The 23094-nt window shown below is 52.8% G+C and overlaps 1 protein-coding gene across 1 annotated transcript in view; it reads right to left on the reverse strand.

Moving 5' to 3' along the window:
- Positions 1 to 18479, reverse strand: part of LOC131561700 (hydrocephalus-inducing protein-like) — a 30616-nt gene extending 12137 nt beyond the window's left edge. The window contains exons 1-10 of the mRNA XM_058811072.1: positions 18450 to 18479; positions 16510 to 16644; positions 15071 to 15270; positions 12298 to 12422; positions 10820 to 11024; positions 9449 to 9638; positions 8258 to 8357; positions 5588 to 5756; positions 3630 to 3697; positions 1223 to 1455 (exon numbers count right to left, since the gene is read on the reverse strand). Of these exons, the coding sequence (XP_058667055.1) occupies positions 1223 to 1455; positions 3630 to 3697; positions 5588 to 5756; positions 8258 to 8357; positions 9449 to 9638; positions 10820 to 11024; positions 12298 to 12422; positions 15071 to 15270; positions 16510 to 16644; positions 18450 to 18479 (1455 nt within the window). The remainder of the gene's footprint in view (positions 1 to 1222; positions 1456 to 3629; positions 3698 to 5587; positions 5757 to 8257; positions 8358 to 9448; positions 9639 to 10819; positions 11025 to 12297; positions 12423 to 15070; positions 15271 to 16509; positions 16645 to 18449) is intronic.
- Positions 18480 to 23094: the final 4615 nt, after the last annotated feature.

A 23094-nucleotide genomic window follows, 5' to 3' on the forward strand; every position in this document is an offset into this window, starting at 1 on the left:
TTCATGGCTGCCCTTGGACCCTGACCCCAGGCTGGCTCTGAGAACTCCGGCCCCACGCCAGGAGTGGGGAACTGCCCCGGGCTGGGCAATGACCAGAGGCAGAACCCTCAGAACTGCCCCAGGGTGAGCACTGACCAGAGGCAGAACCCTCAGAACTGCCCCAGGGAGGGCATTGACCACAGGCAGAACCCTCAGAACTGCCCCAGGCTGGGCATTGACCACAGGCAGAACCCTCAGAGCCTCTTGCTCTACGCCGCAAGAGACAAGCCACCAACGGGACCAGGCAGAGGAGAAAGGAGGAGGATCTCTGTCTTGAAGTTCCACAAGGAAGGGTTTATTCCAAGCAAAAGGGTCAAAGCCAAAAGAGCCCTGGACACTCCCGTGCAAGGGCTTTTGTACAGATACAAATCAGAGGGTGAATACAAACAGCAAGCCAAAAGGGAATCCTCAGGGGAGCACTGAGGGGATTACATCAAGTGTCTGGGGCCACTTTGGGTAGGAGGGTGGGGAGGATGGCTCACATGGGCCAATGGGGCCTCCAGGAATAGGGGAATTCCAAAGGGGCATTGCAGACAGGGATTGGCTCCAGGTTAAATTGGCAAAGAAGGTTGGGGAACAAAAGGGGCTGGGTTTGACAGGCAGGGAAAGAGCTGGAACAAGGGGCAGGGAATGGCATGAGGGACAGCTTTGAGGGAGGCTAAAACCCAGGGGTAAACCAACTCAGGGAGAACACGGGGTACCACAGAACAAACCACTTAACAAGGAATCAATACAATAAATTTGAACCGCTACACATGGCTGCAGATTTTTTTGTCTCCACTGGAGCTTCCTGCAGTGAACACAAATCATTCTGCTGCCCAGGAGGGGGGAAATGACACCACAAAGAAAAGCTCACTGCTTGATACAATGACATCTCTCTAACAGCCACCTTCTGCCCTCATCCTTGCTCTGCCCCATTGCAATCAAATCAATCGCTCTCAAAAACACAAGAATGGCTTCAGGCCTTGACCATAAGGTCTGTGAACTCAGGCATATGATTTTGGAAAGCAAACAGTGCTCTTTGAGGAACATCCCGAGTAAGCCAGCCAGCAGAGGCATCCCAGCAGTGCATATCTCTCAGTGCCAGCATGCTCCAAGCTGGCACCAGAGCTAAAGCCCTCCCACCCTGCAGTGCAGCTCCAGCCCTGGTGCTGCAGCGGCTGTGGCTGGGCTCTTGCCGTACCTCGATGTCCCGGTGTCCCTGGGGGAGGATGGTGCCTCCGCTGGGATTGATGGTGAACTCCCTGGGCTCCACATGGAAATGGATTCCCTTGCTCCAGGCCGGGTCGGTGTCCCTGCGGATCTGATCCACGCTGTCCACAGCCGGCTGCGTGCCATCGTCCGACATGCGGAGCTGGAACGTCAGGGGCACCGTGGAGCTGTTGGTGAGGCGGCAGCGCTGCGTGTAGGGAAAGCCTGGGCAAGGACACAAATATCCATTCAGGCACCCAGCAGGCCATGATCCTGGGGGCAAGATCCTGGCAGGATCAAAGTGGCATTGGAGTGGAGCTCTCTATGATCTGAACTACAGCTCACCCAGAAGCTGCGTGAGGAATTAATCGTCACTTAGCTCCCTTTGACACAGATTCCAGACTGCAGCCTTGAAAATGTCCACTCCTAGCCCTGCTGAACACTGCAAGCTTCTCTCTTTGTGATGGGGCCAAGCTCCCTCACCTGCCCCAAACCAGCACCAGTTCTCTCTCAGTGATGAGTGTGCACCCAGACCCAGCATTTACTCTGAGAATTCAAGCTGTCCAATTCCCTGCTCAGCCTGCCAACACTCCCACCTTTTTCAAGACATATAAAGAGTGAGTTGTCAGTAAGAAGAAGCTACAGCAAAAGAAAGTGAGGATGGAATCCGCAACTAGAACGTGAGGCAAAGAACCCTAATGCAGCTTCTCTCTGCAGGATCCTTAAGGCATCTCTTGCTTTGGGCCAAACAGACTGAGCACGTGACAGCTCAGAGCCCGCTCAGCTGGGGGCACAGCCGAGCCTTGCGTTGAGATTAGCAATCAGGAACCAGGTCCCACCTCAGCCCACAAACAGGGACATCACAGCCGTGCTGCTCACTGAGAGTGCTGCCTGCAAGGGTTTACCCCACTTTGGCTCTGAGATTTGCTTTCCATCCTGCAAAGCCAGAGATACAGCCACTCATGGTGGGGATGTCCTGCAGAGCGCGCAGAGCAGCCACAGCCTGCTCTGCACTGCACATCTGGCTGGGCTGGCCAGCTCTGTGGGCAGGAGACTTCTCCCCAGGCCTGCTCACCAAGAGTCAATGGGACACAGATGGGGAGGAAAAACAACTGCAGCTGCAGCCCAGAGCTTCTCTGTGCCCATCCAAGTGACCACTGCCAGCTCCAGCAGGGACTCCAGCAGGGAGGCAAGAGAGGCACAAAAAGGACAAACCCAGATGTCAAAACCTCCAAGGAGACTGAGGCCAGCACATGCAGACAACAGTCAAGAGTTACAAAGAAGCAAAAATACAACAGCTGCCTTCAGCCGAAGAGCCCTTAGGAATGAAAATGGATTCAGCAGGATCAATCTCCTGCTTCAGAACCATATTTCCATCTGTTGCCTTTCTTCTTTCATTCCTTCCAAAGTCAACTTGACACGTGCCTCCGTGGTGATGCAGGCTGGGGAAGAAGCAGCTCAAGAAAGGCAATGAGTTTCCTTCAGAAGTTCATGAACTTCATTGTTCTGGCTTTAGGCTTGGCAGTGAACGTTGCCCTGGGTCTGGGAAGGGGGACAGGGGTTCTGGGGGGTTTGGGGCGGTTTTGGCCCTGGGGCTGGGCTTTTCCCTTGGGGGTTCTTGGGAGTTGTGGCGTGATGCCGTGGGCGGCTGTGCAGTGGGAGCTGAGGCTGGGCAGGGAGCGGAGCTTCCCTTCCTCCCGCTCGGGGGTCGCAGCTCGGCCGCTGCTGCTGCGGGAGGTTTGTGCTTGGCCCGGGGCTGCCCTGGCTGCAGCTCAGCGCTGGCACCGACCCTGCCTGCCTGCCCCGCTGCTGCTGCTGCTGCTGCTGCTGGGCACTGCCCGCATCCCCCTGCCCTCTGGGGCTTTGCAAAAGGAGCATTTCCTCCTTCCCTTCCCTTCCCGCACCGGCTGGGGGGGATCCCTGGCCTGCCAGAGCCCACAGCTCCTCCTGCTGTCACCAGAACTCCACCAAAGGGGAAAAACAGGACTTGGCATCTGGGAAATGTCTGTCCTTGCCTTCTTGTCTGTGCTCTCCTGAGACAGTCTAGCAAAGAACTGTTATTCCTTTTCCCACACTTTTGCCTGGGAGCCCTGTCATTTCGAAGGGATAATCATTTGGAGGGAGGGGCTCATCTTTCCATTGCAGCAAGATTCCCACCTTCCTTGGCAGACATCTGTCTTTTAAAGCAGCACAGAGACACCAGAAAATTCTGCCTTTCTATTCCTTGCTTCCACTGGATCTCACAATGGCAAAATGCCCCCTGAGGCAGCAGCAGCAGCAGCAGCAGCCCTGCAGTTCACAGCCTGAAGAGGCTGCTGGGGCAGAGCAGGAGTGAGGGATGCTTTTCTGTTGGAAGGCACACATCCCTGAGGCTGTGTCCCAGCCCAGGGAACACTCACCAAAGGAGATGTCCCCGAAGTCGAGCTCAGCGAGGTCGAAGTGTAAACTCGGTGCAGTGACGCTGCCCCTGCAGGCCGAGGACAGAGCAGGCAATGGCTCGGTTAAAGGCATTGCAAAGCTCCGGCTGTCGTGGCTCGGGGGCACAAAACCCGGGCTCAGGGCACCCGGGGTTTCCAACCAACACAGCCCCGTGTGCTCAGCACAGGGCCCTGGGCACAGGAGGCAGCTCCAGCCAAGGGGCAGCAGCCAACAGCCCCTGATGGGCTCTGGGCACAGGGCAGGCAGGAGAAGCCCCCGGGTTGCTGGGGGTCCCATGAAGGACCCTGAACACACACCCAGACATGGCTCCGTGCCTCAGTTTCCCCATCTGCAATGGCATGGACATCAAGGTGTCCCCACTAACTTCTGTAAGCAGCCCTTCCAACCACAGCTTCCCTGCTTTGCTCCTTCTGAGCTGCAACTGCTGTTCCCATGGAGGAGCTTTCTCAAGAGAGTTTGACCCACACAATCATTACAGACACTTTCTGAGATATGAATCCAGGGCATTCCCAAACATCCTCTGAAAAGAGCAGCAACAGTTCTACCCAGGGCACAGATGAATCCTAGAGGAAAGGACCAGCTTGTCAGCAGTGCACCAGCTGGCACAGCCAAGAGCAAGAGCTTCAACAACCAAACTTGGCTGTCCTGAATCTAGCACAGCACCTCACCTTCCCTTGAACTCAGCAGACACACTCCAAAAGCCACCAACATCCACTGAAATCAGCACTTGAAGCTGCACAACATTCACCAGTTGATTTCATGGTTGATGCCAATCAGTGCCCACTCTGCCTTTTGGTTCAAAATCAAGAACCAGTCAGCTGTGTCCTCTATTGTACTCACAGGACTGCCCCTGGCTCTGCTCTGCACATCTCAACAAGAGACACCTGCCCCTGCTCAAGGAGAAAGCTGCTTATGCACAAACACCCCATGGCCATTTTGGGGGAGGGACAGAGGAGAATCAATTATTTGATGGTGAAAGGTTCCCTCTTGATTTCCAAATGAAAAAAGCAGCACTTTTCCTCCAAAAACAAAGCCAGCAGATTTGTTTCTGCACTATGGGCAGACCTGCTCACCACTTTTCTCTTGCTAAGGAATAACTTCCTTGTTCTTCTTTACCCATCTCCCTTATCTCATTGGTATCATCAGGTGCAGATTGCTTTCATTTCTTCACTGCCTTGAGCCAGTGCTGCCCAAGAGCAGCAGCCCAGCTCCAAAGCTGCAGAGCAGCCAGCATCAGCTCTCCTGCTTCCACTCCATTATCCTGCAGCACATGGCTCAGGCTGGCAGGGACAAGGCCTCACGCTGCTGTGGTGCTGAGCACTGAGCTCTGCCTCCCCTATGATCCGCCCTTCTCCCTGTGGCTGGGCCAGGATTGTCTCTTGCCATGGCACCAGCCCACAGTTCCTGACTCCCACATCAGCGCTTTGCTGGCTGTGCAAAGGAGGCACCAGAGCCCTCTGGGCACAGGAGCTGGGGGCACAGCTTGTGCCCCACAGCATGGCCATGAGAGGTGAGCTGAGGCTGCTGCTGCCCATCTGGCATGGATTATTCACACAAGGTTTTACAAACACTGCTGCTGCTGCTGCAGAATCAGCCAGGCTGGCCTATCTGCAAAGCCCTGGGGGCCTTGCTGGGTGTTCAGGTGGGACATCCCAGAGCAGCTGCTGCCCAAAGCTGATCCATCCCACTGCCTGCCATGGCCCAAGGCACAGGGAGATCCCTGCAGGGACGAGTCATTCCAGCTCCCAGCCACCACACAGGGCAGGAGGCAGCCTGACACCAAAGCAATGCCAGCGGCAGAGCAGAGATTCAGACCTCAGGAAACACCTTTCTCCTCTGCTCCACCCCAAAAGGAGGCAGGTGGGGGATGTCCCAGAGACAGCTACAGATGTGCCCACCCAGCTCCCAGGGTCCTTACTTGATGGTCAGGATGGCAGGCGTAGGAGATCCAGCCACACTGAACTGGAACTCCTCCTCAAAGCTCCCCAGCACGGTGGCACTGAAGGAGATCTGCACAGCCTGGCTCCCACCTGCTGCAATGATGCCCTCCTCGGGGGCAAACTTGAAACACAAGCCCAGGTTGGTGGCTGAAGGGAGACAGGTGAAGGGAGCATCAATAGCTCCTGGGTTCATCAGTTTCACCTGCAGCAGCAAGAGAGCAAAATGGAAATACGTGTGGAATCTCCCCTTCTTGTGTGTTATTGTCTAATGATGCAATGAACACCCAGAAAAGGCAGAAGATGCTTTGTGCTGCTGAATGGCAGAAGTCCAAAGATTCAACAGGACAACTTCTGCCTTTGGGTTTTCATGCAGAGCAGTGGCAACTCCACAGAACTGCAGTCACCCTGGGCTTATCCCATGGGCACAGAGCAGTGCCCCTCTGCTCAGCAGCACCAAGCGCATTGAGAGCTGGCGCTGAGAGCAACGTGGGCTGATTGCAGCTGCCTAGGGAATCACCCCAGAGCTGCTGCTGCCCCAGTGAGCACAGCTCCAACAGCACCATCTGCTCATTCACCTTTTCCCAGACCATGAAAACAATACATTGAGAATGAGGCATCAGCGTCAAAATGTACAGAGAGCACCATCGTTTGTAACAAATCTCAGCGTGTCTTTCCCATCCACAGCCAAGATTTTGAAAGTGTCTGCCATGATGCAGTGCCTCATGAAGTTTTTGCAAGCTTGACTCTACTGGGGGGGAGACAAATAGGTAGAAAAACCCTTTGCTTTATTCCCAGGATCACTTTTCTCTTTCTAGAGCCAGAGATGCACCGAGGTTGAAGTGCTGTGAGGGACTGGTCAGCAAGGGAGAGAACTCCCAAGGATTTCCTGTGATTGCAGCAATAAGCAGAAGACACTTGGCTGGCAGCTGTTGGCAGTGGGCTGAAGCTCAAAGGCAGCCACTTTGGTGCAGCTGCTTCTGCAGAGCCCAGTCCAAAGGTGCCTTGTGTCTGGCACTGCCACAAAAGCCTCTGAACATGCAGCTTTTTGACCCAGGCTTGGTTTCATGTGCCAAGGAGTTGTTTTGCAGGAAGCCTCCCAGCTGATCCCTAAGGAAGGCTGCCCAAAAGCAGGGACTGGGGCTTCAGGAACAACTGACACACCTTTGTGTCCCCCCAGATTTGAGCAGTCCATCAAATATTCCCTGCTCACAGCTGCCCAGGTTGGCAGCAATTCCACAGCTGCACCAGGCTTGCTGCTGCCTCAGAAGCCATCAGGATCCATCCCAAGCCCTGCTGCTCACCTCATAGACATGGGGGGTGTTGACGAAAACGTTCCCAAGGTTCAGAGTAGGAGAGCTGAGTTCAACCAAGGGTCCTTGGCCTTCCCCTCTGAGCTGCAGGGGCAGCCTGCTCTCACAGCCTGGGGAGAGATGTCCATTGCAGTACAATCATTCCCTCTGCTACACTGGATTTTCCAGGCTGCCTCAGTGCTAGTCCCCAACTCTGAGCTGGATGCAACCAGCTCCTGATGCTGCAGGAGAAGATATGGACCCTTCTCTTCCCTCAGGACATATCCCCTGAGGCTGACTTGCAATTTCTAACCCATTCCCTGGGCTGCTTTCCAATTTGAGCCACCAGTTTGCTGAGTTTAAAACATCTCTGGTTCCTGTAGTGACAGGCCATGGAGGTATGGGTAGAAATGGAGAGAAAGGAGATTTAGGTGAGATATTCGGGAAGAAATTTTCCCTGTGAGGGTGGTGAGGCACGGGAGCAGGTTCCCCAGGGATGTTGTGGAGGTTCCAGCCCTGCAAGTGTTCCAACCCAGGCTGGATGGGGCTTGGAGCTCCCTGCTCTATGGGGAGGTGTTCCTGCCCATGGTAGGGGCCTTGGGACTAGATGATCTCTAAGGTCCATTCCATCCTTACCATACTGTGATTCTGTGGTTTCCTTCCCCTGCACCTATAGGAGCTTTGAAATCCATTCAGTGCAGGCACAAAGCTCCAACAGGGTTTGGCAATTGCCAAACTCCCTGGCCCAGGAGCACAGGACTTTGTTGCCCAGGTGCTCCCCTTGTGACACTCAGCACTGTGTTCTATTGCCACAGACTGAGAGCTGCAAGGTGACAACTGCCACACAGGGAGAGAAGCAGCTGCTGGCCAAGGCTGCTCCCTCTACCAACAGCCCGGGCTCAGTGGGGCTCAGCCCCCTCTGCTCTGCTGCTGTCTGGGCACTGGGAGGTGGTCCAGGCTCAGGGAGCCCGTTTCTAACTCAGCTCCTGCTCCCTGATGATGGATCCATGGCAAATGGAGCCATCCTGGAGGCCAGGGGCCTGCAGGGGCTGAGTGCTTGTTCACTGAAGCTGTTCTGCTCTGGAGCTCTCTGGCCTTTGAGGGAATGCTGGCAAAGCCACGGCATGAAAACCTCTCCCTGCACTGCCTGGGCTGTTCTGGGATCACTCAGGCACACACAGCATTCTGAGCCCTGGCCTGGCACGGGAGACTCCCTGGGAGCTGCAGGGCCAGGGGGGATGTGCCAGCACTGCCCTGCTGACCAGGGACCCTTCCCAGCACTTCCATGGGAGCCCAGTGGGCTCAGGCTGGCACCAGGGCTTCACTGAGGGGGAGAGAGGCAGGGCAAAGGAGCTGCACCTGAGATGCTGCAGTAAGCCACACTTCCATACTCCAGCGCTTCCAGGGGTTTGAAGGTCACCTTGATTTCAGCTGAACAATTCGGCCTGATTTCTCCCTCCTACACCAGAAAGAGACAGCAAAAGATTGGTCTGCAAACTTCACATTCTTGTTTTCACCACCCTCCTGTAAGCCTTTGTTTAGAGCATCAGTGATGAGTGAACAACACAAGGAGCCAAGGAAACACTCCAAACCCAGCCCAACACAGCTCTCAATGCTCAGCTGATCAGCTCCCACTCTCCACAATATTCCTGCTGCTCTGACACAAGCTCTTGGGCACATCATGCTGCTGTCAGCTACAGTGGGATGCAACTGCCACTGTGCCCTGCTGGCTCTTGGCCTTAGATGGGCCATAGCTGTAACCAAGAAGAGAACATGATCCCCTTCCTTGGAAATAAAGATATTAGTTTAACCTCTACTGAAAGAAAGCAGAGGTTGGGATTATTCTAGGGTTTACTCCAAGATGAGAAGGGTGTTCCACTGTGCACACACCAGGCATTCATCATCTCTCACAATGCCAGTACTCAGAATCAAGGCTCTGGTTGATGGGAGCATGTGGCAGTTTGCTTGCACCACCAGAAAAGGAAAAGGTTTTCTGTCCCTGTGTGCAGGACAACTCCAAAGGCCCATTTTAACCTTCCACCCTGGTGTCCAGGCTCACAGATGACGCTGGAAGGGACACTCAGAAATAGTGCAAGGCATGGTTACAGGAGGGGATTGGCATTTCTGTCATTAACCTTGGGCTGAATTTGGCCTCCTTTTGCTAGGGAACAATTGCAAGCTTCAGGTCAGTGTGTGAGCTGGCAGTGCTCCAACAGCCTCTGCTGAGCCCCACGTGTCAGGGGAGCCCCTGCCTACAAGAACTGCTCCCTGGGACACTGCAAGGACACGCAGGCAGTGCCCTGAGCTCGAGCCTGGCAGCAGAGCTGGGCTTTGTCAGGCTCCCAGCCCTGCCTGGAGCCTGCAGGGCACAAATGCTTTCAGCAGCGAGCCCTGCAGCCTCACCAGAAACTCCATGTCCTCCCTGCCAGCACATGGAGCCAGCTGAGGATCTGCCCAGTGACCGCAGCCGGGGAAGGGGTGGGTGTAGGGAGGAGGGTGGGTGGGAGGAGGAAGAGAAGGAGGAAGAGAATGTTCTCAGCTACCACTTACCATTGGCTCATTAAAAAAAATGTCATCAGAGAACAGCATGGGGTCTTCTTGCACCTTTGCCATCTTCTCCTGGACCATGCTGCTCAGGAGGGCACTGTGATCTCCACAACAGCCGTTCACCTTTTCCATTTCTTTCTCCTCGGGGAAGTTTTCCTGAGACACCTCTTTGGGCGGCCGCAGCAAGCACTGCCTGCAGCCCCAGGGAGAGACAAGGCCAGCAGATGGTTTCATGAGCCACAGATTTGCAGAGAGAAGTGTGAGCGCCAGAGAGCAAAGCACTTGAGGAGCAGCAGCAGCAGCTCCCCAGCAAAGGCTGAGCCCAAGCCACGAGGGTCCCACAGGGATCAGAGGACAACTTGCTGTTCCCTGGCCCAGCAGGGAGTTTCACTCCACCCTTGCAAGCTCAGCAGAGGTTTGCAAAGCCAGCATCCCTCCAGAGAGCCTCCTGCCTCAAAGCCTCTGCCACAGCTGAGGGAGAATCAACCAGCCATTTCAAGTGGCTTTTCTTCCCACTGAGCTGCTCGGGGGGGCACAGAAAGATCACAGAGCACCCACTGCAGCATTTCCCTGGCAAGGGGAGACAAAGCTGGCTTGCAGCTACGTGTTACCAGCATCACTCTTTGTTTCTTCCAGTTTGGACCTGCCCCGTTCCCTACTCTGCCTTTCACAAGAGCATCCCAGAGCACTTCCACAGGAAATTGATGAATTCAGGCACTGAATCCCTTCAGGGACATTCAAGTTTTTATATGCAATATGCATGAAAACAGAGGCTCTGAGAGGGGAAGGAACTTTGTTGTGCAGGAGGGAGACAGCAAACTCCTGGAGAGACCTTTCCATGAGCCAGAGCTTTTTGGATCCCATCCCAGTGCATGGCACTAGAATGTCCTGAGAGGGAAAGGATCCTGCACTATCTTCTCTCACAAAAAATCCTCTCTGCTCTGAGAGCACAAAACCTCTCTGACAGCAGCACAGGGACACACTACCAGCCCGCATGGGCAAGGAGATTTTGAAGGAACTAAAGGGAAAAAAGAGGGTGTATCACCTTTGGAAAGAGGGACTGGCAACTCAGGAAATGCTTAAGGATGTTGCCAGGTCATGTCGAAAGAAGAGAAGAGAGACAAGAGCCCAATTAGAACCTGAGGAAATCCAGTCATCCCAATCAACCTTTCCTTCCCAAAATGCCATCCCTGGTTGGAGTATAAATGACCTGGAATGCTGAGTGCTGAGCTCCTGAAGCCCAGGGACACACACCCCAGTGCCGGGCATGGTTCACTTGGCCTAAACCATTCAAAAGCACCAACATCCCCTGAGGCCACACGTTAGTTTCAGTCTTGGGCCTGTATCTCACTGAAATGCATCTTTCAAACCAACCTCCTCTTCGCTTCATTCTCTTCTTCCTCAGTAGCAAAAGCCTTCCACTGGAAGTGGGCTGTGATGTTACTCCTGTTTTCAATGAACAGGGTTCTGTGGCTTGACATGCTGGTGAAAGTCTTGTCAAGCTCCACGGAATTTGTGCTCAGCCCAACGTTGACATCTACAGCTTCTCCCTGGAGCTTTGTGTGGATTCTTTCTTCACCTGGAACAAAGCAAAGGGGAGTCTTTGCTCAGCTCACTGGCTGATGGAAGCACAAGGGACAGAGCAAAGCACAGGGCACAGAAGAAAGTGTCCCAGTTTTGCGCTGAAGGAGCACTTCTGTGGACCACCCCATTGATCACATCCTTCAGCTCTGTGTGTACAGCGTGAGGATGTCCTGGGCACCTCCTAAAACACCTTATTTCTGAGGGTGTTTGTAGAGATTTGGCCCCAAGGGGACAGGATGGACAGGGAGATTGGTCCATGTGCTCCGGTGACCCACTCAGATCACCAGGATTTCTGCATCCAAGTCCTTCAGGTGACAGGGCTGAGGAGCCCTGCTCAGTCCTGCCTTGCCCAGGCTCTCCCCGGGCATCCCAGGAGACTCCTGTCTCTCCTGATCCCTTGGATCCCTTCTTGCTGACCAGCAAATATGCCTGGGGGCAGGTGGGCAGCAAAAGGAGGCCCAGAGGAACAAGTGAAGTGACAGCCCACAGCAGGAGGGGACACAGGTGAGGAAACACAACCAGCCTGGCTCTGCAATGTGACAAACCACTACAGAATGAGCACCGTGAAAATCATCTCCCTGTCCAAACCCACAGCCACATCAGTCTTTAAATATTTTATACTGTTCTGATCTGAAAAACCAAGCTGGAGCATTGCAAATCAAAGAAGAAAGGGACAAAGGAAAGATCAGTGAGTACAGAGCAGTTTCTACATTAAGACTGAATGGGATCCCTCAGTCTAGAAATCAAATGGGAGATAGATGTGAGAGGTTTGCAACAGCTTCAACAGCCTGGGAAATGGGGACAGGGAAAAAATTGTTTTGATTTGTCACAAAAAAGGAACTTAAAGGCCTGAAAATGTTGTTAGACAGAAACTACATCTATGTGTAAGGGCCACACAGAAAAAGGGCCTGTGACAAGCCAGTGGAGAAGCAGCATATGGGACAGAGGTGTGCAAGAATTCCATTGCATTGGAGAGAGTCTGATGGAGACCTCACCTACAGCACTGCCCAGGAATCAAATAAAACTTCACCCAGGCATAGCCACATGGTAGTGGAGAATCAGAGTTCCTCCTTCCTCCACTCAGCAAGTCCCAGCAAAACAGCAGTCAAAAATCTTTGCCTTTCTCAAGCCCCTAAACACCAAGGAGTTCTCAGTTTGCTTTGGGGTAAGGCTGAACAGGGGAGGCACCTCTGGAGGCAATGCAGGGGATGGGACAGCAGGGAGCCATGTGCAGAACTGTCCTGTGCCCTGCAGGGCCCAGCACTCACCTGAGCTGCAGCACACGGCCAGGGAGCCGCAATGGGCACCGCTGGCCAGCGGGTGAAATGCCACTGTCACCTGCACGGTGTCACCAGCGCCCAGAGCTCCTGTGGCCGGCACCACGGAGAAAGGACTGCAACACAGAGAGAGGGGTCAGGCCTGGGGACGCCTGGCCATGAGATTCCTGCTGCACTGCAGCTCCCTGCAGCTCCCTTGGCCAAGCAGGGAGCAAACCAAGCACAGGCAGCACAAGAGACAGAACAGACAGGATCACAAACAGCCACTGAGCCACTGCTGACAAGATCCAGCCCTCACAAGACCCTGGGGGTAAAAGGGCCTCAGCTCCCCATACTCTGCATCCAGCTCTCTGCAATGAGCCTCAAGGCTCCCACTGCCAGCAATCCCATCAGAGAATGGTTTGTGAAAAGCACAGAGAGGGTTCAGAGCTATTTGCATGCACAACTTGACACTGACTGCCTCAGGAATTTCTCTTTTCCTGCTGCCTACAAATCCCATCTCAAGAGATGCAAATGGTAGGGCACTCCCTGTCCTGGGAGATTACAGCCTAGGAATCAGACAGGGAGAAGGAACTTTTCCCTGAAGACCAAGGAATAGTTGCTGTTGAATTTGCAGTGTGCTTCTTTGGTTTATTTTACCTTGAAATCATCGTGATTTAGCTTAAAAAGGGCAACTTTTCAAGGCATTTCAATGAAAGCTGCTCTAAGAAGAGGAGTAATCAAAACTCTGAAAGAGTGCAAATGCAGACTAGAGCAATACAGTGACATGGAAACCCAAAAGGACGATGCCATTTACAGTCTGAAGGGTCCAATCCCAGCTAAATGAAGCGCCATGAGCAGGAGCACATCAAGGAAGCAGAACCGGAGGTTTCTGTGTGTTTGCCAGCAATGCAGTCTGGGACTCTGGGCTGTCATGCAGGCTGGTAACTGTTTGCTTGGCCCAGCAGAGAAACTCTGTGCAATGTGTTGGAAATAATGATGCAGATGCGTTGGTGCACTTTGGATTTAACAGGAGCAATCAGGATTTAGTCACCAGGTAAACAGCTCTTGCCTGACAAACACAAGACTCTGTGCTTTGATGCTCAGGGACAGCTCAGGGGAAATGTGCTTCTGCCCAGCAGCTGCTGGGCTTTGTGCCCTTCTACAGCCCCACTGAGGAAACCGAAGTTCCTGGCCTTGGTGCTTTGTTGCTGGTCAATCTGTCACTTCAAATGTGTTCTGGGGACTTTGCTGATGAATGCATCACACACAAAAACAAAGAGAACATCTGTCAAGCTGAACTTTGTTCATGTCAGTAGTAACAGCTGAAGAACTCGCTTCAGGTTCTGCTCATTCAGGACCTCTTGCTGTAGTTATGGGCTGACCTGTTCCCATTGCCACTGGTGAGAACATCACTGCTGGCTGATGGAGAAGCCTTGGGCCAGCAATGTTCATGTGCTGGACGTGAGACTTTGGAGGGAGGGGAGGAAAGACAAGGCCCCAGCAGCCCCAGAGCCAGATCAGTGCTCGTGCTCCTGCATCTGCCCCGGGGCTGATGCCAGCACTGCTGCAGCTCTGCTGGGGCTGGGGGGATCAGGGCCTGCTGGGGGCAAGGCACAGCATTCTGTTCTTAGTCTTTGGCCAGAAATTTCACCGCAATAGAGAAGCTGCCAGTTAGGGGAATCCCTGGCCAGGCTTCAGCACTGCCTTCCATTCCATTCCCTTCCCACTCCTGCCCCATCTTACATGCTCCTGCCTTCAGGTGGCAGGATGGGAATAACATTTCAGGGATGACTTCAGGGCTTGCCTGAGAAAGAAGGTGTCTTCTTCTTTTCAAATTATCAGGAGAAGAGGATCCAGCCAAGTTCAGGACTCAGCTGTCAGGACTGAAAAACTGAGTGCAAATCAGCCCCCGCATCGCCTCCATCCCTGGGCTCTACCCACCAGACTCCTCTGTCCCTGCTCTAGCAGTCATCTCTCACACACACCTGGCTCCCCAAGACCCAAAGACACAAGCTCCACAGCTAAACTTAACTCCTCTGAATTTTGGCCAACACCACTAAACTGTTCCCTGAGCCCACAGCTAGAAGAGCTGTGAAGGAGACATCCCTGACACTGTAAGAACCAAATTAAAATCGCTGTCAAGAGATGGGCCTGGAAAGCTAAATTTTGGGCTTTTCTCTGTTAATTGTCAGCTGCTCCTTAAGACACTTCTCATCCTGTTAGATCCATCCTCTCAATGAATCACTACTGCACCTGACAGGCAGAAAAGATAAGGTATGGAGGGGGTTTTAAAAGGTTGTTTTCTTCTGCTTTTATACTAGGTCCATTGACATGTTTGTTTTCTTGTAAGGCATCTTACAAGATGCCTTACAGGTCCATGTCTCCCAATGGCACCTTGCAACCCCCAGACACTGCTCTTGCTTTGAGCAGTGTCTTTGCTCAGATGATTTCCAGAGGTCCCCTCCAGGACCACTGCAAAGCCACGTGCCTGTGGCCTCCCTGAGAATGGCTCTCTTTGGCTGACAGTGCTGAGGAAGCATTTCAGAAGCTGCTTGTGCTCAGCAGGGTGCAAGCCAGCTCCCAACATGTTCCAGCAGCCTCCAGGAAATCTGGGACACAGAAAGCTCCAAGGCCACTGGAAGCAAGAGCAGATGCCTTCCATCCTGCTCACTTCCAGCCAGGCTGCAGGGCAGCAGATCCGATGCTTGGTTCCTTCTGTAGCTCTTTCCCAACTCCGCTCTCACCCAAAGGTGTTTGCACAGGGACAGATGAGCTGCCTCACCTCTGCGTGCTCAGCTGGTACCGAGCTGCCCGGGCACCGACATTGCGCACCAGCAGAGTCTGCTGGGTGCTGACCTTGACTGGACACTTGGAGAAGTCCAGCTGGGCAGGGAAGTCCAGCACAGCTCGGGCACCAATGGCCCGAATTGGCACAACGATCCTTTCCCTTGCAGTGAGGCACACCAGCTCGTGGCAATAATCCTGCAGGAAAAGAAACTGGCTCAGCACAGGACATTTAGTGCCATCCCCATGGCAGAAGAAAAACCATTTCCTATACCCCTTCAAGGGCATCCATTTACCTATTGCACCCTCAAATCAACACTAAGTTCTACTACTATATCACATTTTAAAGGCACCTGCGCACTTTGCAAAATCCGTCTCAGTGGCATTCAGCTCTTGTGTCACTTGGGTCATACAGATAACAGCCCTAGGCCACCATCATTTTTACTCTAAACTTTAATGATGTTAAAGAATTCCTAAGCCCCTTTCTAAGCAACATGGAGCTGGGGAACACAGGACATTGCTCTTTACAGTTCTATATTCCCACTGTCTGAGAGTAGGACAAAGTGTTCAACTGACTCTGAGCAGCAAAAGGAAGAGGAGAAAACAGCTGCACCCAAAGACATCCTGCACCTCTGGCCTGCACCCAGCACTGAGATCAGACTTGCCAGGGCCTCAGCACTGCTGTTCAAAGCTCCCCGCAAAAGCACCTTTGGCACGGAATGGGTGCCAGCTGACAGAGCAAGCACAGGGACAGGCATGAAGACAGAGCCCCAGCAGTGTCACTGCCACGGGCGCTGGGCTCACAGCTCTGCCTGCAGCTTGTACCTGCCCTACAGCAGCTCCTTCAGGCAGGTGTCCAAGTGCCCTGCAGCTCAGCAACCTCCTGCTGACCAAGGGCACCCAGGGCCCAGTGTGCCTGTGCCAGGCCGGGCTCACGGGCACAGCACATCCTCTGCCCTGGCCCTGCAGCTGTGCCATGCTCACTTGTGCTCTGGGACAGCACAGCTGACAGGCTGCACAACAGAGGGGGTGAAAAAGCACCGGCTGTGCTCCAGCCCAGGGGCAGGCAGGGAAGCTGTTGGCAGTCCAGGAAGGAGGAAAGCTCTCTGACCTCTTTGTTCCTCTGGTGTTTTCCATCAGAATGAAACCCCTTCCACTGGACCTAGAGATGGCCCAACATCTATCAACAGCCCTCTGTCATTTTCATCCTGTTTCCCGTGCATCTTCCCTTGGCAATGCTCAGCAGTGTGCAGGGAGGGCAAGCAGAGCCTGTCAGGCCTGGCTGCAGTGCCTGCCAGCAGTGCCAAGGTGTGACTGGCTGCAGGCTGCCTGCCCACGCCTGGAGCCCAGCTCACAGCATGCAATGGGCTGGAGCCAGAGTGCAGGGAAAACAATGGCTGTGGAGATCATTGTGTGCTTTGGCTCCTCCAGCCTCACCTTGTTCTTGCTGGGGGTGAAGCGGATGCGCACAGGGGCAGAGGCGCCCGGCGGCACGGCACGGTACGCATCGCTGGAGCTCACCAGCTGGAAGTAAGGTGAGCTCTCCATGGAGACCTTCACCACGTGAAGAAACTGAAGCAAAGACATGAAATTATGATTTTGCCACTTGTGGAAACATAGTGGAAACTTGTGGACGAGAGGAGACCTGTCCATGCCCTGCTAACATCCCTCCCCTGCCCCTTTTCCAAAGCACTTCCAGCTGAGCAGGCACAGGCACATCATTCACAAGGCTGAACTTGAATCCCTTCTCTCTGGCTCCAGCATTTTGGCCAGGGGCAGTAGGGCAGCGCCTGCTGGGAAGGAAGGGCCGAGCAGGTCAGCACCAGCAGGATGGAGACACAGCACCTGAACCAAGTCACCTGCATGTTCAACAAGGCCAAAAAACCTGCTGGCTTCTGCCTGCACACAGCCATGAAGTGGTCATGTTCCAGAGGGGGAATGTGCTACCTAAAAGCAAACCAGCCCATTTCTGTGGGGGAAGGAAGAAATTCCCTTCCAGCAGATCAGGTTTGGGTAGGGAACTTCTGGGGATACAGTCAGGCAGGCAGAGCAGCAAGACAGGAGACCAAACACTGTGGTCTTACTGGGAATAAAAGCAAACCTGAAAAGCAAAAGAAGGAATGAACACAGCAAGACAATCCCTAAAACAAGGAGATGGCAAAGAGAATTTAAATGGGCAGCAAAGCAGCAAGCAAGAATCATAAAACCATGAGAGCAACCAGCTTGCCAAAAGTGACAGAAACACAGACAGGCGGTGTCTATTGACCATGGGGCTTCAGAGGCATTTTCTGCCTGGAGAAACAGGGCCAGCACTGACTGACAGTGTGGTTCCAGTATGAAAAGCCAATCTTGGCTCTCCAGGGCTTCCTGCTGCCTGTGCAGGCAAGCTGGGCTGCTGGGCATTCCTGCCTGCAGCCAGCAGGCCAGGTTCGGCCCTCTGGGGTACACAGACACAGCACACATGCATTTTCTAGCACACTGATCTCATCAACCCCTGAGCACCAAAATGCTCTCCAAAAGTCTAAACCAGATGATTTGGACTCCCTCCTGTCTCCTCCCACCAGCCCACTCTTGGCACAAGCCTCACTTGAGAAAATGTTTCCCTGACTGAAATTCAAATGGTCTCAAGTTTTCCTCAATACAGTGGAACACAATTGACATTTTTCAACTTTTTCCCTCTCAGCTCTCTTGGGAAACTGCAAAACAATGCCAATTTCTTCAGGTGAAGGTGGAAACCTCCAGGAGCACATGGCTTTGGATGTGCTGTGCTTCTGCAAAGGGAAAGCAGAGCACCGTGTTGCTTCTGGAAAAGTTGAGCAGAGCTGGATGAAGCTGAGCAGGAGCCTCAAGTGGAACCTGAAGGCCTCTCACTGCTTCTGCTCCATCACTCTGATTGCAGGGCTCTTGCAGAACACGGTTCCTGCAGGGCCAATGCCATTAATGAGAAGTGATTCCAGCATAAAGTGCAGAAGGCTCAGCCCCTGAGCTTTGCCTGTGAGCTGCACAAAGGGAGCCAAACTGGCTGAGAGAGGCAGAGATTCCTACCAGGAGCCAAGATTAACCAAGGACACACAGGGTGTGCTATAGACCCAAGGCAAAGCATGAGAGCAGGTAAGAACTGTACAGCCCTCAACATTCCTGTCAATCCAGAGCTTTCAAGAGAAGGAAACTCCTTTGGGATAGACACCATCAACGCCTGGCCAAAATCTGGGGACTATTCCCAGCACAGGAAGATTTCCACCATCTTGCAGAAGAAGGTGCTGAGACATTTTCTTCTGCATGTGCTGCAGCAGATAACTTGCTTTGCTGTACACTGAGGGAATGAGAGCACTCTCCTCTTCCAGCACAGCGTTAAAGCTCTGCGTGCCAGCACTTACCTTGTCCTTATTCATGAGAGACAGCACCATTTCCGACACCTGCCGAGCGACGAAGTTCTGAAATACCAGCTCTGGTGGGGAAACCCCAAACCAGCTCTGTTTCGGGGCAGCTGACGGCAGCTGGAGGGGAGAGAGAGCAGGGAGAGCTTCAGCTGCTGTGAGGAAGGTTCATGCAGGAGAATCTTCCACTGATCCCCAGTGAAGTACAGACTCTGAGGGAGCACGTCTGCCCAGCCCACACTGGGCAAACAGTGGCTCACCCACCTCTGCTCTGAGCTCATCCACAGCTGCTGGGCCACACAGAGCAGGCTCAAGCCAAGCTGCTCTTTCGGCATGGATTCCTCCAGGTTTCTTTCTCCAGAATGCCAGGCAGCACGTTCCTAAAACACAGCCCTGTGCCCATGCGGTCACAGAGCTCTGGGGCACTGACTGAGCACTCATGGAGTAAGTAAAACCCATGAATTTACAGGAGACTCCATGGGAAAGGATTTGGGATGTCTTTTACTCTGAGACAGGGAAACCGAGGCCCACACAACTGCAAATATCTTTTTTGCTCTAGAACTTAGACTTCAGTAAGAAGAGCACAGGACCAGAGCAGGTGTGAGAGATGAGGTGACATTTGGCTGAAGCCAAAAGGTTATTAAGCAAAAGAATGGAATTTGTTGGCTCTGTGTGTTATTTGTGGTTTGCATTTGTTCAGGTTGGTTTGTTGAGTGTCACAAATAGAGGGACAGGGTTGAAGACCTGACCAAAAGGAAGGAGGACGAGCAGGGAGCGGACAGAAAAGTTGGTGCTCAGTAGAGAATGGAAGCTCCTGAGTACCCATCCAATGGCAAAGGGCACAGGGACCGCCCCAGCCGGGTACAAAGGGGATACAAAGATTGCCATTTTCTCAGAGGGTGTGTGTGTGCCCTTGGCTCTCAGGGAGGGAGACATCCCCAGCTCAGCTGAATCCTTACTAAGAAACACTTTTCTTTTGCTTTGATCATTTTGTTCCTTTTCATTGTATTTAAAAGTTAGTGTGTTCCAAAGAGAGGAAAAGGCAAAAATAAAAAGACAAATGAGCTGAAAATAAAAAGACAAGTAAGGTGGATGCTGAATGAGGATAAGTTTCAGTTATTTTCTCAGCAACTTGGGTAAAAGTAGAGTTGTTATCTCCTTTTTCAATGGCCTTTAAATGGGTGCTTTCCTGTCATTACTGCAACCTTATTTCATGCCATTGTAGAGGCACGTCTGGAATGACACAACAACAGCAAATGCTTCTGGAGCAGAGACATTGCTTGGAGAAAACTCTGCCCTGCTTTGTCTGCCTTCTCCAGCCACACTGCTGTCACCGAAGAGACACAAGCAGGTCTCCTCTGTGACTTCACAGCAGACACATTCCGCTCAAGGGAGTGGCTGCAGCACACTGTCCCTTAGCTGTGCCCTTTCCTGAGGTGTTCCCAAGGCCCCTCTCCAGGACAATCCTTAACCTGGATTGTGTTCCGTGTCTCTTGCTGCCAATTTCCTGCTCAACAGCCCACCTCAGTCACCTACCCGTTTGGACTGTGCTTTATACCGAGCTAGTCCTGCCAGAAAAGCAGCTTTAAACACACCTCTGAGTAGGCACTGATCCAGACAAAGCACATCCATTCCCCTCTGCCTAGGGCCAGTCCCCTGTACATCTGGCAGCCTGCAAAATCTAACACCCCGTCAGGCTCCAACACATTGTTCCAGCCCAAAGCAGTAATGCAATTTGTTTTGTTCCATCTGAAGTAATTCCTGCAGATCCTTGGCCTTCAAAGGCCAACGCTGCCACTCTGCAGGGAATCCTGTGACCCCGAGCATTTGATGGTGACCACACCAAAGCAAGAGGTGGCTCCTTCAGCAGGAGAATGGCAAAGGGCAATTTTGGGCCTCTGTGTCCCCAGCCTTCCTCCCATTGTTTTAGCAATGGCAGCTGCACTCCAGCACACCCCAGCAGCTTCAGCAGAGGGTATTTGTGTTGGCTTAGTGCAGATCAGGACTCCCAGTCCACCACTCCCAGCACCTTGCAATGACAGCAGGACCTGGACACTGAGGTATTTTGCTGGAGGCAAGCCTGTCACAAGCACACACCCTCTTCAAACTTCATGTGAAACAGAAAGGAAAAGAGCAGGAAAAGGCTACCTTTGGGCGAGTCTCACTCCTGTCTAGAAATGGGCCAATTCTGGGCAGAATACTCCCCCCAGTGCTGGCCTCCTTCTTCCTGCTGAGAAACTTCTCCCTCTGGAACTTAGAGGGAAGCAGCTGAAAGGCAAAAGTAAACCAGCTAGAGCCTCAGAGTTGTGCCTGTTCAGAAAGGCTTTTCTCGAACAAGTGGCACTGGTGAATAACTTGTGATCACAGCCACTAGGACATTCCTGGAAGCCCTGGGAGTTTCCAGCTGAAATACTTAGCATCAGTGAATTAATAATACAGAGTGGAACACACATACTCCAGCCATATGGCTCTGTCCCATTGGCTTCTCCATGACTGGATGGGACATGGTTGGGGATTTCTGCTCTTTGGGCATTTGTTTCCTCTTACGTTTCATTGGATTGAGGCAGTGACCTTTCCAGAGAATGGGGAGGAGCTCTCAGAACTGCCTGAACTCCATCCCTGCACAACGCTCAGAACTCACAGCAAGGAGATATCGCTGCTGGATGAGTCCAAGAGATGCAAGAAAGGAACGCTGTACCAAGAGTGAGGTGCACAGCAATGTCTCTAGGTTTTAGTTCTCCCTGTTGATTGTTTTCTCTGCCTGGGCTGACAGAGCCCGCCACAGAAGAAAACAGAGGCATCTCCTTGACAGAGCCTCAGCAGTGGGGCATCTTCAGCCAAGTGAGCTGCAGACAGCAAGGGACCTTTGCAGCCCTGGCTCCAGCGCTGCCTGCAGGCCTGCATCTGTGCCCACACAGGAGCTGGGAGACAGCAGCTGCTTTGGAAGCTCTTCCAGCTGGGACCAGCCGTGGCTCTCAGGGCTTTGGGCAGAGTTTGAGCTTCCCCCCACCAACACGCCCAGGTGCCCAAGGGCAGCATGGTCAGAGCAGCACCGGTGAGTGGTGCCCAGCCTGACAGAAGGAATTCCTGTGGCACAGGGAAAGGGACAGAACACATGCTCAGGCCTTCAGCTGTACATTGGTTTCACTTGGCTCTGCTGGCACAGCCAGGCAAGACACAGCTGAAGCATCCCACAGTGTTCCCTATTGCACCAGGACAGCCCCAGCAACAGCAGCACAGCACAAAGGGCTGGGCAGGGGCTCTGCAGCTTCACAGCACTGCTGGACAACAGGGGCAGGGAGAGCAGGGACACCAGGGCAGTGCCAGCCTTAACACAGCCCCAGGGGGTACTCACAGTATTAGGCTTCAGCCCTTCCCTGGACAAAAGACGAGGGGTCGGTGTCTTCTTTGGCAATCCAGACGCCATTTCCAAGGGACGGTGTCGCAGGTGAGCGACAGTGCCTCAACAAAACTGGAAGGAGCAACAATGGAACTCTGAAAATCCACAACCCAATTCATGGCAGATTCAAGGCATATTCTGGTGCTAAAAATGTTACATTACTTGAAAGTAGCTAAGTGCTTGTTTGGTGTAAGTAGCTAGTATAATTAGGCATCCAGTTGGACTTTATTTGAACTCTATGGCTACCTTGTGCAATTCAAAGTTAGATCATACTGAAACCTGGAGCTAAAAATCTGAACATTAATAGCAGTTCAAACAGACAAAGCTGTAGCTTAAATATTACTCAAAAATAGCTAGAGTGGGCCTCCTCTTCTTTAGGCTAAAGCACCCTTGCTCTCTCAGCTGCTCCTCACAGCTGAGAGACTAATGAGAGACTGGAATGTTATGGCTAATGGCTTAAATATCATTATAAAGGACTTTCTGCCCATTGTGACAAAACTCTATAAAGAAGCTGCGAACACCCAAGCCCACCCCTCCCTGAAAATGCCTCCTGACTGGAACTTGGCACTGTGAGTTAAGCTGCCTAAGGGAACTTGAGACAAGATCAAGGTGACACTATTGTCCCATTAGCTCAGGTCTGGGGACAAGTAAACAAGGCTGAGGAGTAAAACCTATCCACAACAAAGCCAAACCCAGCAGCTGTCCTGAAAATCAGCTCTGTCTGGGTTCAGGCTGGGGAAGTCATAGCCACAGACTCTTCTGCTGAGGCCAGGTTTGCACACAAACCTCCCAGCAAAGACCTCCACAGTGCCTCCAGACCCATTCCTGAGGCCTCGCACCAGACGACTGCAGGGCATGCAAAGTAACACAGCAAATCTGAAAATCCAGAACCCAACTCATGGCAGACTCAAAGGATATATGGGTGCTAAAGATTTTATATTATTTGAAAGTAGCAAGAGACAGAGTCCAACTTGCCCCACTCCTGGGAGGTACCTGGGCAAGGTATCCCCTTGCCCAAATCTGCATTAATCCATTTGAGTCTTACATTTTGCCAGACCTCACCACAGAGAAGACCAGAAGAGGATTTAATGGTAGGCCAATGGGAGCCATGGAATGGTGATATTTTCTACTAAACCTCTCTCTGTCACTCTCTTTCTCCTCCCCCCCTTCCCAACCTCCAGCCCCCTCCCACTTTTTCTTTTCTTTCTCTCTCTTTCTCCCTCACATTTACTGTTCCATAAAATC

The sequence above is a fragment of the Ammospiza caudacuta genome, chromosome 10 (assembly GCF_027887145.1).
Source record: "Ammospiza caudacuta isolate bAmmCau1 chromosome 10, bAmmCau1.pri, whole genome shotgun sequence".
In the NCBI taxonomy this organism is placed as follows: domain Eukaryota; kingdom Metazoa; phylum Chordata; class Aves; order Passeriformes; family Passerellidae; genus Ammospiza; species Ammospiza caudacuta.